We start from the raw sequence: 15,582 nt of genomic DNA, 5'->3' as shown, positions 1-15,582 counted from the left end.
TTTAGTGTTTTGATCTTATTTTTATCATATAAACTCTAATCATATTATTTTAGATTCACTAAAAAGATTTTTCAATTATCTATAACTTTATAAGTATTTTCATACTTAACGAAGGGACATTATAATAATAATAATAATAATAATAATAATAATAATAATAATAATAATAATAATAATAATAATAATAATAATAATAAAGTACGAAGGGACATATAATAATAATAATAATAATAATAATAATAATAATAATAATAATAATAATAATAATAATAATAATAATAATAATAATAAAGTACATCTGTTTAGCATTTTTGTTATATCATTCTCAAATGAACTCTTATCAATATTATTTTAGGTGTGTTAAAAATTTTATTTTAATTATCTACAACTTCATCTTTCATGAATGGGTAAAAACTTATTGAAATATGACAGCTTAAAAAAATCATTTAATTAGTTGCTAATTTAACCACAAGGTCGAATTTAAACATGCTTATAATAAGATAAAATTGTAGAGGATTACATAAACTTTTTAATATTTCTAAAATAATACCAGCTAGAGTTCATATGAAAAAAATGTGAGTAAAATGGTGAACAAAAATTTGATTATGTTATTTAATAAGGGATTACATCAGTTATCAATGGATTATATTATTCTTCAACAGATTACATTATGTTTTTAAGTAATCATCTTTCAACAAACTTTTATCCATCTAAATATCAAATTTGAAGATCCTCGTCAGAGATAAAGTTATAGAAAATTGAATAAGTCTTTCAACACAACAAAAATAATATCAATTGGAATTTATATAAATTTTTTTGGATAATGGTCCATAGACATCTAATATTTCATTGAAAGCAAGCTACAATGTAAATATGCTGGTAAATCAATCCAGACTCTAATTTTATAGACTTGAGAAGATAGACTGATAAGCCTATGAGCTGCCTCATTGTTGTTGCGACTCATGAAACTAACCCTAATCCTAGGGTAAATAGAAATCCACCTTTTACATTCAAACACCATTGGGTATATAGACTAGTCTATGTTGTCCACATAGCCATTCACAACATTGGCGACACTTAGGCAATCACTGAAGATCTAATTATCTTCTTGCTCAAAGAAGCTTTCCATTGACTTCAGACCTTCTAGAAGAGCAAGAACTTCTCTAGCTAGAGGGCTCAGGCAGTAATCAACATAAATGCTTTTGATGATACATAACGAGTTCGAATACTTGCAGAGGATAATCTTAGGACTGCTAGAGCTATCCCTCTTCCACAAGGCGTCAACCTAACAAGTCAAGTTGTTTACTCATGGAAGTGATTGGTCATGCAAGCGGGCGATGTCTAGGTGCACCTCCTCGCTCAAGTTGTTAGATATAATGTGCCGCATGGCCTCCCTAAGCACGAATTTTCGGCGACTCTTATAAAGACCTTGTCATTCCTAGCTTTCCACAACTCCCACATCATTGTGAACATGTAAGCAAGTTTATCCGTATGTAGGTGATTTGCCATGAGCATGATCCACCTATCTAAGCAAACCGACGCTCTATCAATTCTAATCCCTTGATTGCTCGCGAACCAAGTGGCCCGAGCAAACTGACAACCTAAAAGTATGTGTTTTCAACACTTCAGTCTTAGAAGTGCACATCAGGCAGGCTGACTCTAGTTGGGACAGCCATCTCACTAATTCTTCCCTGGTCGCGAGTGCTGCATTCAAGTAATGGCAAAGGAAGGTATGCACTCTTGGCATAATTAACTTGCAATTCCAGTGAACAAAACTAGACTATGGAGAGTGAAGCCCGTGCTCTCCTTGCAACTATTATCTTCATTCACGATCTAGTCATTGACACTTGGATTATTGTCTTCATAGATTGTTAGTGGTAGCAAAGGCTTGCAACCAATTGTAAGAAGATGAAGTTCCTCGGTCCATATGGCCTTGGATCCTTCAATGTCAAACGTGGTTACATCTTATTCCTAATCTTACTGTAATGTATACTAGTTGTGTGAATAACTTAATTGTGCATGAACTAGCTTCCATTACTCTTCTAAAAAAGATCTCCTTGGTAGAGAGAGTTCCACCTTGTAATTTTGGTTTATTATGATGCAATATGACTACAGACCTCTCAAAAAAAAAAATTTAAAATAAATAAATAAATAAATTTTTGTCAATTATGGATTATGTTAATTTTTTAGCCATTGAAAATATCGAATTTGAAGATACTAATGAGAGATAAAATTATAAAAGACTAGATAAGCTTTCCAATGCATCTAAAATAGTGAAAAAAATGGATTACATTATCTAATGGCATATTACTTTATTTATTAATTGATTATATTATTTATCAATAGATTATATTATTTTTTAAGTGGTCATCTTCTAACAAATTTTTAGCTGCTAAAAAGGTCAAATTATAAGATCATCATGAAAGATAAAGGTTTAGAGTATAGATTAAGCTTTCTAATGTATTAAAAATAATCAAGCAGAGTTCATATAAGAAATATATTCCCAAAAAAAGTGAATAAAGATGAATCAAATTATTTAATAATGGATTACATTAGTTATGAACAAATTACGTTATTTTTAAGCTCTCATATTCTAATAAATTTTTAATTATTAAAAATATCAAAATTTGAAGATACTCATGAAAAATAAAGTTGTAGAGGATAGATAAATTTTTTAATGCATTTAAAATAATATCGATTAGAGTTCATGTGTGAAAAAAATGACCAAAATAATGAACAAAAGTGAATTACATTATTTAATAATGAATTACATCATTTCTCAAAGAATTATATTATCTTTTAAGTTGTCAATCTCCAATAAATTTATAGCCCTTGAAACGATAAAATTTGAAAATATTCGTATAAGAAAAATTAATTTTATCTCCTGGGTAGAATTTTAATAACTTGGATTACATAGTTAGTCCAGCGTTAAGGTTGATTTAAACTTAAATTTGATAATATATAGAGATAGAGAATTGAATTAAAATTAAAATTTATCTTATAGAATTATGTGATATCTCCCTTGATTTAAGGCATAATCGAAAAGATTAGGGGCTTAGCCATTTACACTGCCCATTCTCAAAAATTTGTCTCATTTAATAAAGTAGGCCTTCTTGACCTCGGTTATGCTAGTCTAGCATATACCTAGTCCAATCGGAGAATAGAGACCTGTCGTCAAGGAGTGCCTAGGCCATGCTTTGGTCACCCCTTCCTTGTGTGGTCTCTTCTTCATTGCGGACTCGCCAGGGTTTTGCACTTTCTAACAATCTCCTCTGACCAAAACTCCTTGTTACTACTCGATATTTGTTGAATGTTCAAGTCTAAAGCTTGAAGTTTTCTCTCTAAAACCTGGTTGTTTTGAGTTAACTCCTCATTTTGTAGATGTAGCTGGACCAACCTCTAAGACCCTTATAGCCCTTTCTCTCCGAACCTCACTATCCAAGGCTAGGCACATCTCCCCTTCGGCAAATAGCAATGCAAACTTGAATGAGCAGATCATCAAGGCCGAAGTGAAGCTACTCAAGATCTAGTGAAACCCCTAATTAAATAATAGTAGGGTGAAGGAGAAAAGGATTTGACGTGAGTTAGAGTATATTTATCTCAGGAAGGAAATCTATTAGAAGCATAGATCCAAAGTGGAGCGACTCTACTGGGGAACTAACATCATTCTATTGCCCAAGAAAGTTGACTTTGCCACAAACGGTGATTATCACCCCATCAGTCTTTGCAACATTAGCTACAAAATCATCACGAAGATTCTTGCAAGTAGAATGAAATAGCTTCTCAATAATCTCAACTCTAAGGAACAAAATGCATTCATCCTAATCACCAAATAATCAATAGCCAAATGATGGTTCACAAGATGATGGCTTTCTCGAATTCCTCTAAAAACAAGGCCAATCCTTATAGTTGACTTCTCAAAGGCTTTCGACAAGATGGTGTGGGCGTCTTAGGAACTATCTCTTGATCCATGGTTTTGCTGAGAAGTTCTCAAACTTGGTGTGCATGCATCTTCTCTTTTACGCTAGATGTGATGGTGAAAGGCGAAATGGGAGGATCATTCAAAATGTCTCATATATTACATTAAAGGTGCTTTCTTTCCCTTATTTATTCATGTTAAGGTCCAATATTCTCCTCCTACTTTTGAACAAAAAAATCCTACAGTAATAGGTTTTGCAGTGTGCGACCGGCTAGGGCACCATCAGTGTTGTCGCACCTCATGTTTGCTGATGACCTTCTGCTTTTCGTGTAACAACCTAATCCTAAAAAAAATATTTTGAGGCACGACATGACCGACCATGTCGTGATCAGCTTCGTGCCCAAGCCAAGCCCAGTAGGTAAGACATCTACTCAACTACTTTGGTAGGCTTTGGGGGTGCCACACGCACCTAAATGCCAGGCCAACCAACCGAGCTGGGCTAGTTGGCTACGGTGGGCCCCCTAGCCGTCGCACCCAACTCTTTCCCCATCGCCTTTCCTCTCTCTATTTTTCTCTTCTTTCTCTTTCTCTCTCTCTCTCGTAGCTTCTCTCTCTCTCCTTTCTCTCAAATTTCTCCCATCGAATTCCCACCACCACCTCCACCATCAAATAGTGTTGGTGAGGATCCTCCCTCCTCTCCCTTCTCTCTCTTCTCTCTCTCTCTCTCTCTCTCTCTCTCTCTCTCCCCTTTGGGCTCAGGTTCATCAAACTGAGGTCAGCTACTGGTCGATCCCCTCCCTTGCCGACGGCTTCCCCTCCCCCTCCCTCCCTTCTCTCTCTTCTCTTCTTCTTTCCTTCTTATTCTTCTTCAGTTTCCCTTTTCATTTCCTACAGCAGTGCCAGGCTCAGCCCAACATTGTAACATAGGGATTTTCCCTCTTCATTTCTTTCAATTATGTAGATTATTTCCTAAAGTTAAGGTAATTTAGTTTATTTAGACCAGCTAATTATTTGATAATTTATACTCACTAATATAATTATTATCTAAATGTAATTAGTGTAATTATTAATAATCATTGAACACATTTGCATATAAATATATCTATTAACATTTTTTTTATTAGCTGCAATTATTTGTTTGGGTTTGGGTTTGGGGAGGAAGTTTAATCTTGGAGCTGATCTAGTTTTTCCTTATGGTGCAGGAATGTCAGCAGCAACACCCTCTCATGATCAATTGGAAATGTTTTCATGGACATGCGTAGTCTAGAAACATTGTAAAATACCATGCTATTATTTCATTGTATGTGATGTGCCTTTCTAAGGACAAATTTTCACATACCTAATAGATATTCATGGTTTGTTAAATCTGTTTGAAAAGAACGTTTGAATTTGAAGGTTTTTCTTTTTATTCCTTAGTTCAAGTTGTCCTAAGTTTGCTTTTGGATATTTTAGTTCCTTCTAATTCTGCAGTTGCTTCGTGATAATATTTCTTATCCGATTTATATTTGTATTCAATTAAGATTCAATTTATATATGATTCGTCTTCATATCCATTTCATATTTGATCTATATCCGAAAAATATATATATCCATTTAATTAGAATATGGTTTTAAATTTTACTACCCATCCAATATCCATATTTGAATCAGACTGTCAGAAGGCCATCAAAAGCTTGAATAAGACAGAGTAGAGCCCTTGGCGCATCAGGAACATGGTGCTTGAATGCCTCAGCTTGAGTGAGCAATTTTTGAGATTAGGTTCATGCATGTAAAGAGGGAATGCAATGTTGTAGCTGACTAGACAGCGACCAGGGCTAGCGTGTCCTCCGATTATTATAGTTGTAACTAGCTAGGACCCATCCCCCTAGAATTTTGTAACCTTATTTCTACCGAGGCATTGAACGTGGGGACAGTTCAGTAATATATAGCTAAAAACAGCTCGTTGGCTTCAAAAAGAAATAAATATCCATATCCGAAACTAAAATATAGATTCAGACTCAGGTTGAGCACTATTTAATCTGTCTCTGAACAGTTTTCATCCCTACTTTGATCCCTTCCAAGAGAAATGCTTACAGAGCTAGTGTGTTATATATAAGTATGAGAAAGCAATTTAATAAAACAGCTAAAAAATATTAGAAAAGTATTTATTTAAAAAGAAAAACAGACTTAGAAGGATATGCATCTTCGTACGGAAACTTAGAAAGGGTAAAAGGACAAGTATCTCAATACTTATTCTTGAAGAGCTCCCTTTTGTGAGAAAAGTAGAAAGAATCCAAATCTAAGAATAACCGAAAGCTCATAGGTCGGAGTTCATATTATATGAGTATATTCCAATTTGAAACTAGGACACAATTTATCACCTCTCAAAGTAAAAGCTCAAATAGAAACTTGAGGTAAAAAGATTCTGTCCCTCTTCATCATTATCTAACCATATTCTTCTATACAGTTTGTCCTAAACCTTGGATTAGCAAATTGTGCTTAGTAGGTTTGACAGCCAATGCAAAAGTAAAACCTGAGTACTTAGGGCAAAGTCTTGATAATAGTAAAAATTGTTAAGGGAATCCTAGAGAACAACCTCCTAACTAGTGCAACACTTGGGGGCTATTTAGTTGCAGAGCTTTTCTAGATGCTGCATTAATGAATGCAGTATCTAATCTCATTTTAATCTCAATCCAATCTTAATCCATCTTCGTTCTCTTATTTCGATCTCAAGTTTAATCACAACCCATCTCTCTCCTCTCTTATTATGTCCATCCTCAACCCTAACTCATCTTGTCTCTCATCTCTTCTATCCTCATCTAATTAAACACTTATTACTAAATAGGTGAGTATGAAATATAACTAACCAAACATATTTTTAGTAGATATAGCATTATGAAATACAATCAATCAAACAAGTCATTTGCTTCTCTAAATATAATATCTAGAGAAATATGTATCTCTTAATACACATGTATTTCTAAATACAAAAAATCCTTTAGCCTCCTAAAGAGATTGTTTCCGTGCAAAAACTAGCAGGCACACAAGACGCTTTGCTAGAAAACCTTACCATCATCTACTCTGAGGATTATATAAGATCTGCTGTATTGACAAATCTCACCACCTATCTAGCGAGACATATCCCTTGGTCTACGACTTCTGGTTGGTTATCTCATGTTGAACAAGAACCATAGCCCGCAAGCCATAGTTTACAAAGCTGCCATGAAGTTAAATCACACAAAGGCAGTCATCTACAGGGCACTACAGATGCATATGAATGATCTACTTCAGCTAAGCAAACGATCTCGGGAATGTTACAGAACAAAATATTACCCAGGTTTCTTACATTATGCTGTTGCTTGTGCACAAATGAATTTCTGATTGTTGCTTCCACTTCCTATGGCTGCAGCCGCAAATCCTTGACAGCAGTATTGACTTGCCTAGTGAGGTAGGATTCGTAGATCTCAACTACAAGTCGCGGATCCTTCTCCACGAGCTCTTTGTACTCCTCCCTTTCAGTTAGTGCAGCCATGTTGTCCATGATCAATGACAGGGCAGCCTCAAGCAGTTGTTTCGCATTGTGTCGATGGGCAAACGCATAACTGGCAATGGCATTTTCATTGTTCACTTTGGATGTCATGAACTTCTCACAGAAGGCCTTGAGATGCTTCACTTGGTATTTCTCAGCCAACACAAGGAGGTCGCAGGCTACCTGCTCATCCAGAAGCACTTCTGCAGTGTAGAGGTAGTGGACAAAAGAACGCAGAACATCATAAGAGACATCATAAATCTTGATTACGCCGCTCCGGCTCTCTTCCATCTCATTCTCAAGCATTGCCTTGAAAACAGGAGATCTACTAATCTGATTAAAAGGAGACCAAGATTAGTTTTGAGCACATGATAATGGAAACTTTGGATTTCCAACAAATCATCCAACTGATGTTCAGTAACAAGCAAGAAGCACCTAGGGATATGCCACTGTCCAAAAATCTATGCTTCAGGCTTAGGAAAAGCACTTACAGCATTACCTTTTTATTTGAAAGAATCTGGAGCTATAAAACAATCTCTAGGGAATTGTCCAACAAATAGCAGTCCCTGGTATATTTTCCAGATTCAATTGGAAGCTCATTTTGCTAAGCGTGGAATAGATGAAGAGGATGTGTTGAGAATACATATACACTCCTTATAAAGGAGAAACAGGGATAAGGGTAAAGGCTAATTTTGATTAACTTAAACTTGTATTTAAATTCAATGAGTTTTTTAGTTGATTCTTAAAGATAAAATGGGATGGTTGAGGTACATGGCTCAAGCCCAGAATACCAATACATCAAAAAAATTTAGACACAATGCAACAAAATCTGCTAGTGATGACAAATAGATAAAGTAATGATTCAAATACCATTTCATTCGAGTACACAACAAGATGGCCCTAACAATTAGGCATGCATGAGAAAGAGGGCTCATTACAAAATCCCAAAATTTTACACTTCATTTTACTGTACTGATTTTGGTTACAAAGTTGATAGAGCCAATAGTTTGTAATGCTTAATGAGGTAAAGACTGCTCCTCCATTTGCGTAAAACTAGAGTACTAAATAACAAACTATACTTGTATATTTTCTGTAAACTATGTGGCTTGAAACTGAGCTCAACTGTCAAATAGCTAGATAATGCAGAAAACAAGCCAATCATATTTATACCAATAGAATATTGGTTAATAAGCTCTGAAGATTTGGGCTAGAAAGAGCGCATAAAGTAGGAAAATCATATGGTCTCACAAAGATGGCAAGTACATTAGATCATTAGCAGATCATGAGAATCCAGAAACCAAGATTTATATCTATATGTCTAATTAAATGCACTAAGAAACAATACTCAATTGAAAGCAATGGCTATTCCTAATTTGCGAATAAATAAGGTAGGAAAATGTAACAGTCTTACAACTACGGTAACTAAATAGGTCTCTTAAGAAATGCGAGAAACTATAAACAAGAAATTGCATCTGTACACCTATCTAAATGCACGAAGAAATTATATCAACAAGGCTCTAGTCATATTTTCTTTGCTCTTTTTAAAATGGAACAATGATCAAAATTAACATCACAAGGTAGTTGTGAAAAAAAAAAGAAGAAGAAGAAGAAGTGGGTAAAATGGAAAGTAAAGATCAAGCCATCAACTAATTACCATCAACATATTTAAGCAAGTTAGTCCTTAATAAAAGTAAATTTCTAGCCAATGGAAGAAAGAGAGTATGATAAAATCATATGATATATATTTCAGAATAATATTGCAATCTGTATAGCCCAGGGTGTGGTGTCGTGGTAACTCAAATAAGTCAGATAAGCCTCAAAACGATTACCAAGCTTTGCACTTTCTCTTCTTTCATTCTTCTCACTCACAGCTTGAAAAATCCACAAAATCCCCCAAAAGGGAAGAATTAGAATCTTTGAAAGCAAGAATTTTGTCATTAATGTACATCTTTTCAATTGTCGATAATCAACCTAGCATATTGCTGGTTATAAGATGGAAAGTAGCTAGGATCATTCTCATACACAGACTAACCTATCCTCCATCTTTTGCAGTCAAAATTTGTCTTTTTAATGGAACAAGTTATGCAATTTCAAACTAAAGAGTTTCACGTGAAAGAATAACATTGCACTCCTTTTTATCCCACTCCAAATTTAGATTTTGTATCCAACTGGAGATAGCTTGGAGCCTAGGACATTCATTCTACACTAAGATGGCCTCAAATATGTAAAAGAAAGCTACTAAAACATAACATTTGAAAATGCCATAGAACACATTTGAATGTTTGTGCAATTGAAGCATCGAAGCCACAAATCAAAAATCTCTAAGTCTTATTACTATAATAGAAAATATTTTCACAAGTATTTCCACATTATAGAGAAATTGGTCCCCTACTCCCCTCTAATTTAAATATTGGTTCCACCAATGCTAATGATACCAAGATTAACCATAAATTCAGATAAATTTATACATTCATAGAATGACTGCAGAAGCTCTTCAGTTTTCCTATAATACCTAGATTGGAACATGGTCCAATATTAAGTATCAGGTATGATGCATAGTCAAGATGATATCCCATGGTCTATGTTATTTCATGAGGACATCATTTTAATTGATGAATGTAACACAAAACGAACAACAAGCTCAAAGTATGGAAAGAAACTTAGAATCTAAAGGTTTCATGGTAATTAGTTTACGCCTTAGTACAATTTGTAATTTCTATAAAGTGAGGTATCTTTCAGAATAATGATGGGAAGACCAAAGATAAAGTGGCAGGAAGTAGTAGCAGAAAATATTTAATTTAATGGAAAAAAATTGCACTAAATAGAGCTATATGAAGAAGATTTATCCTTCTAGCACCTAATTAGTCTAGAACAAAGACTCAGTATGGTTTTGATTCTTATTAGTCTTATTACAACTGCTGTTTGTATGACATACAGGAGGTAAAATAGGGCATTCTAGGCATAGTTTCCAGTTTCTACCAATTCCGAGTTGGATCGGCTAAAACGGATCGGGATCGGGATCGGCTGGCCGAAACCAGCCGCACCTGCAGCCGTCTGCAGCAGCTAGAGAGAGAGGAGAGAGAGAGAGGGAAAGAGAGAGAGGGAAAAAGAGAGAGAGTGAGAGAGAGAAAGGGAAAAAGAGAGAGAGTGAGGGAAAAAGGAAGAGAAAGTGAGGGAGAGAGGAACAGGTCAGCAGTAGCTAGAGAGAGAGAGGGAAAGAGAGGGAAAGAGAGAGAGTGAGGGAGAGAGAAAGGGAGAGAGAGAGAGAGAGGGAAAAAGGAAGAGAGAGTGAGGGAGAGAGGGAAAAATTAAAACAATAGAGGGTGAGAGAGAGAGAAAAAGATAGAAAGAAATAGAAAGTGTAGGAAAGAATTGATACTTCAGACTAATAGTTAAAGGGATAGAAAAAAGGAAAGAGAGGAAGAAATATTTTTAATTTTTTAGTTTTTAGGCTTTATATGTGAGTAATTATTATTTCTTATTTTCTTATAATTTTTTCTAAATTTTTAAAAATTTCTCAACATTTTTAAATAATATTTAGAATTTTATTTAATTAAAATAATCCGATCCAATAAAGGCGGCCGATACGGCCGATATGTATCGTTTTTCCGGATGGCCGATCCCGATCCCGATACTGACTTTTGAAACCTTGATTCTAGGTAATGATCCTCTTCTAATTTACGCATCATAGTTGAATTAACTTAACCAAATATAGCTAAAACAAGTTAAAAGAGGAACAATAAAGTAATAAATTCAAGGAAACAAAGATTAATTCCCAAACTTGAAACAAAAGAAAAGAAAATACCTATGATATTAATTAGGGAATTTTACATATCACACCGTATGTTTTATCTATTTTATAATTTACACTTCGTCTTTGAGGGTTTTGTAATTAGACTTCTTCCTTTTTTTTATAATTCTTATTTAACATTTAACAACATGAAGTTATTTTCAAATCCGATCCCATTTCATTTATTAATTTCGTATTTTCTTTTCTATTCCATTATTCTATTTCTTCATTCTTGCTTACGTTACTTTCCTAGGTTCATCTAAGTGATGTAAATCTTAGGGAAAGACTTGGTTTGTTATCTCTTGTCTATTTTCATAAACAAAGACCAATTAAAGGGAGGGGCTTCTTCAAACAACAAGGAGCTTAGGCCATTGGGGGCTTCTTCAAACAACAAAAAGCTGAGGCAACTATTCAATCAAATACTATTGAGCATATTTCTCATCTCTTCTTCCCCACCTATGAGTAAATGTTTCATAATAGCCTCATTAGACCATACATCTCTCTTGGCATATCTAGACAAATTGTTCAAAAAAAAAAACCATTTTTTGTTCTTGTTGAAGGAAGGATTTTTTTTTTTTACGAAGATCCTAATCTATTATCTGATTAGAGCTTTTATTTATTTATTTATTTACAGTAGTTTTGATTAAAGTTCCATTAGTTTAGTCTAGAAATGATTTGTAGGATGTCCCATCCATAGAAATCCATATAAATATAATATTTTCAACAATGGGCCTAAATTAGTGATTCGAAAAACTTAACTTCCTTTTCTCAATCTCAATCTTGATTCACGCAAAAATTCAGAAATTATGATGCTAGTTAAATTGGAAAGACTCGAATTCCCATAGGAAAGAGGATTGGGGTTCATCTTCAACTGAGATTTCTATGATCTTTCAAGAACCCTTTGTAGAACTTTCGGATGTCCTTCTCGCTCCTTTAATGAATAAAGGAATGAACCATAATAAGGTTCTCTCTTTCTTATGATGATTCTAGAGCCAGAGATAGACAATTTCGAGAATTATTGACCACAAGATGAAGAGTCTCTGCCTCTGCGGGGAGATCAAGAAGGATATGAACTAGGGGAATCCAAACAAGCAAGACAGGTAATTACCGTTGAACTAAATTACTAGAATAACCCCACCGTCCTCTCTCCTCCTCTCTACCCCTCCACCATCTCCTCACATTGTTGCCGTCGCCACCACCTTCCCTCGTCTTCCCCCTCCTCCTCCACTTTCTCTTTTTCTTCTTCTTCTTCCCTCTCCTCTTCTACCTTCTTACTCCGATCGAGGGTTCACTAGAGAAAATGGAGCGAGCTAAGCTTCTCGATCAACTATGCTTTAGGGATCAAAATCTCCGACTTAGGCATAATGAGGCGATGAGGATGATCGGGAAAATGGGAGGGAGAGAGAAAATAAGAAGACAGATAATTTAGATATTTTATAAATTATTCAGTATATTATAATAGAATATTTCTTTGATGGTACCGTCTAAATTAACCTAGGGTAAATAAGAATTATAGAAAAAAAATGAGGGGTCAAGTTATAAAATCCTCAAAAATGAATCATGAATTACAAAATAAGTAAAATATAGGATATGATTTATAAAATTCCCTATTAATTGATCTCCCACTTAATTCTACTACAACTATACTTCCGATATACCTAAGTTTGTCATTTAAAAACATGATTCTGGTTGAAAATAAGGAAGAAAATAGCATTTGAAAATTGTAATGAGGTTGAATTCAAATAGCAGTTGTTTCCTAAAAGGCTAGAGATGAACAAAAATGAAGACGAGTACTGTAATGAGGTTGAAATAATGAGATCATATTCCATCAGATTCTAATGTTGTGTGGACGTGTACTTGATTCATTGTTCATCAACCAAATTAAGGAAAAAAACTTTGAAAATATAAAAACAAGTTTATAGCAAAAATAATAGAAGGATGTACTAAATGTAAAGGAGATAGTTGAAGGCTTGAAGCATACAAATTATTCTTTTAATTAGATCCACTCTATGCCCATTGATTATGCAATTTGCACGCATAACCATAAAATCTATATTATAGACTAATCCTCTTCTAGTGACCTATCAGGTCGTATATCATGTTGCAACAATCAACTGATTTATTAATTACCTTGTAACTGTTTCATTTGAGCAAGGTTGAAGATTAATTGCTCTAGCTGCAATGAGATGATTCCATGATATATAACACAATATAAATCCACGGCTGCAAATATGTAAATGCAAAAGAAAGAGAATCGACAAGCTAAAGACACAATATGCAAATCCATATTTTGACAGATCTAGCACCAAGTACATCCTTCATGTTTATGGAAACTGAGCTTATCTTTCAGTCTACCTTGTCAAGCACTATGCAACATACTACCCAGTTAAACTAACATGTAATATGATTGATAGTCAATTTTAATGCTTATGTTATATGATTGCCTGACTAAGTTCTACAATATCATTGATCTACAAAATGCGTCTAATAACTTTCTTCTACAATTCATTTGTGTGCAATACACAAGCTAATCCGATTTTATGCCCTTTATGATATACGACATGATACTAATCTTGAAAACTGTATAGAGACACCAGTAGATGACAACAAATTGTTATGATTGTTAAAACTTTTAAAAAGAAAGAATCCCAGTAACAAACCTAAAATTTAGGGAAAGACGAGCTCTCAATATGCTATACAAGTTTCTCACTAAAAGTGATCCAGGTTTATACTTCAAATGTTCAAGTTAGGTATCCTCCCGAAGAATTGATTGCGTGCATTCCTGCACAGGATGGACTAATAAAGGTTTCCAAATAATAGCAAAAGGATGAGCTTGCTCATAGCAAGAAGTGAATCATTGTAGATGGTGTTTATATTTTAAATGAATGAAAGTATCTTTTACTGTCTCAAAAAGAATGAAAGTATGGGCAAATTTAATAGCTAAATTCCACTGTAGCAAGCAACTAAACTAAATTGAGACAATTTTCCTGCCTTCCAGGATAATGCAACAATCCAATAATAAAAGATAGCCATCCCAGCTATCTATTGCCCCACTTTCAGAGCAGGTAGAGCAATACTGTCTGTAATCGATTCTCAGTCACCAAAATCTCTTCTTTTTTTCCTTTCACTTCGTCTGAGTAGATCGATCATCCAAAATTCCAAGTTCGCAAACGCAATTAATCCCGTCGGCTTCTTAATCCCTGTCGACTAGCCTATGCTACTACTGGATTCAAGTTTAGATTATATACCCATTGTCTATTTCCACTACGAAATGTATAATCCTATGCTAAGAAGAGAATACACCAATAAAAACCGCTCCTTTTCTCCTATTTCTATTTCTCGCCTAAATCAATCAGGTTCGTGTCTTTAAGAACGTAATCCATCAAAATAGAAAGAAATAAAAATAAATAAATAAAAACAGCAGCGGAGACGAAAACAAGTCATACACCCAGAAGTGAACCCAGAAATCAAAATCTCTTCTTTTGTCCATCTAACTAGCCAGAGTCAATCCAAGTTCCCAACTTTAGGTTTGTGATCCGTCAAAAAGCAACGGTAGCAAAAGATAAACGAGTAGAGAGAGAGAGAGAGAGAGAGAGAGAGCTTACGAGGATCGCACGGTGGGCAGGGACGGCGGGGGCGGGGGAGCAGGAGGAAGAGGCGGAGGAGGCATGGAGGAGGAGGTCAGTGGTGGAGGATGAATAGGAGTGGAGGTCGAGTGGGGAGGAGAGGCGGAGGAAGGCGATCTTGGCCTTGAGGTCTTCAATCTCGCGCTTGAGCTCCTCCTCCGTCTCGCTCGCCTCCTCGTAGCACTCCTTGCACGTGCCGGCGTCCTCCTCCTCGTACTCTTCCCGGCACGACTGGCACCACATCTCCTCTCTCTCTCTCTCTCTCTCTCTCTCTCTCCTCTCTCTACTTCGCTGTCACTCCTGCCAGGGAATGGAGGCTACAATACAAAGACAAGGGTTCCCTCGATTACTATATTACTATTATTATTCATACCTCCCTGTCTATTAATAGGTTGCAACTATTATACTATATTATATTATATTATATTATATATTGCCCCCGATTGTGTCTCGCTCGCTATGAATTAACCTCAGTTATGCTACTCTTTTCTTCGTTCTTTTTCGGCCGAGCCCAGTCCGAGTGGAATATGCCAAAAGGATGACAAATTTTGGACCTACCGTGCCAATTTAATAATAAGAACCCAGACCTTTTTAAAAAAGGTTGAGTTTAGTGTCATTAAGTAACTTCTTTTTATTCCTATTTCTTTTAGAGATAATTACACTAAGAGACCTCATCTTCTACCCGACTGTGTTAATAGAAAACGTCGATAAAGTCTATGTTATCCTCTAGAATTAAAAT

At 35.1% G+C, this 15,582-nt stretch overlaps 1 protein-coding gene across 2 annotated transcripts; it reads right to left on the bottom strand.

The window, feature by feature from the left end:
• Positions 1-6,786: 6,786 nt before the first annotated feature.
• Positions 6,787-15,185, bottom strand: LOC140772499 (BTB/POZ domain-containing protein At4g08455). Of its 2 annotated transcripts, XR_012106301.1 has the most exons (3): positions 14,823-15,185; positions 7,245-7,760; positions 6,787-7,115 (listed from the first exon to the last, which is right to left on the bottom strand). XR_012106301.1 is itself a non-coding variant. In XM_073114596.1 (2 exons), the coding sequence occupies exons 1-2, from the start codon at positions 15,084-15,086 to the stop codon at positions 7,296-7,298; spliced, it is 729 nt and encodes a 242-aa protein (XP_072970697.1). In that variant the 5' UTR covers positions 15,087-15,185; the 3' UTR covers positions 6,788-7,295. The 2 variants fall into 2 exon arrangements, 1 of the variants encoding a protein (XP_072970697.1); XM_073114596.1 differs by having other exon boundaries at positions 6,788-7,760.
• Between the last annotated feature and the right edge of the window lie 397 nt (positions 15,186-15,582).

This window comes from Typha angustifolia, chromosome 12 (assembly GCF_048772165.1).
Source record: "Typha angustifolia cultivar Huaian chromosome 12, ASM4877216v1, whole genome shotgun sequence".
Taxonomy (NCBI): domain Eukaryota; kingdom Viridiplantae; phylum Streptophyta; class Magnoliopsida; order Poales; family Typhaceae; genus Typha; species Typha angustifolia.
Note: the sequence above shows the minus strand (reverse complement) of the source record. Positions and strands in the feature narration are given on the sequence as shown.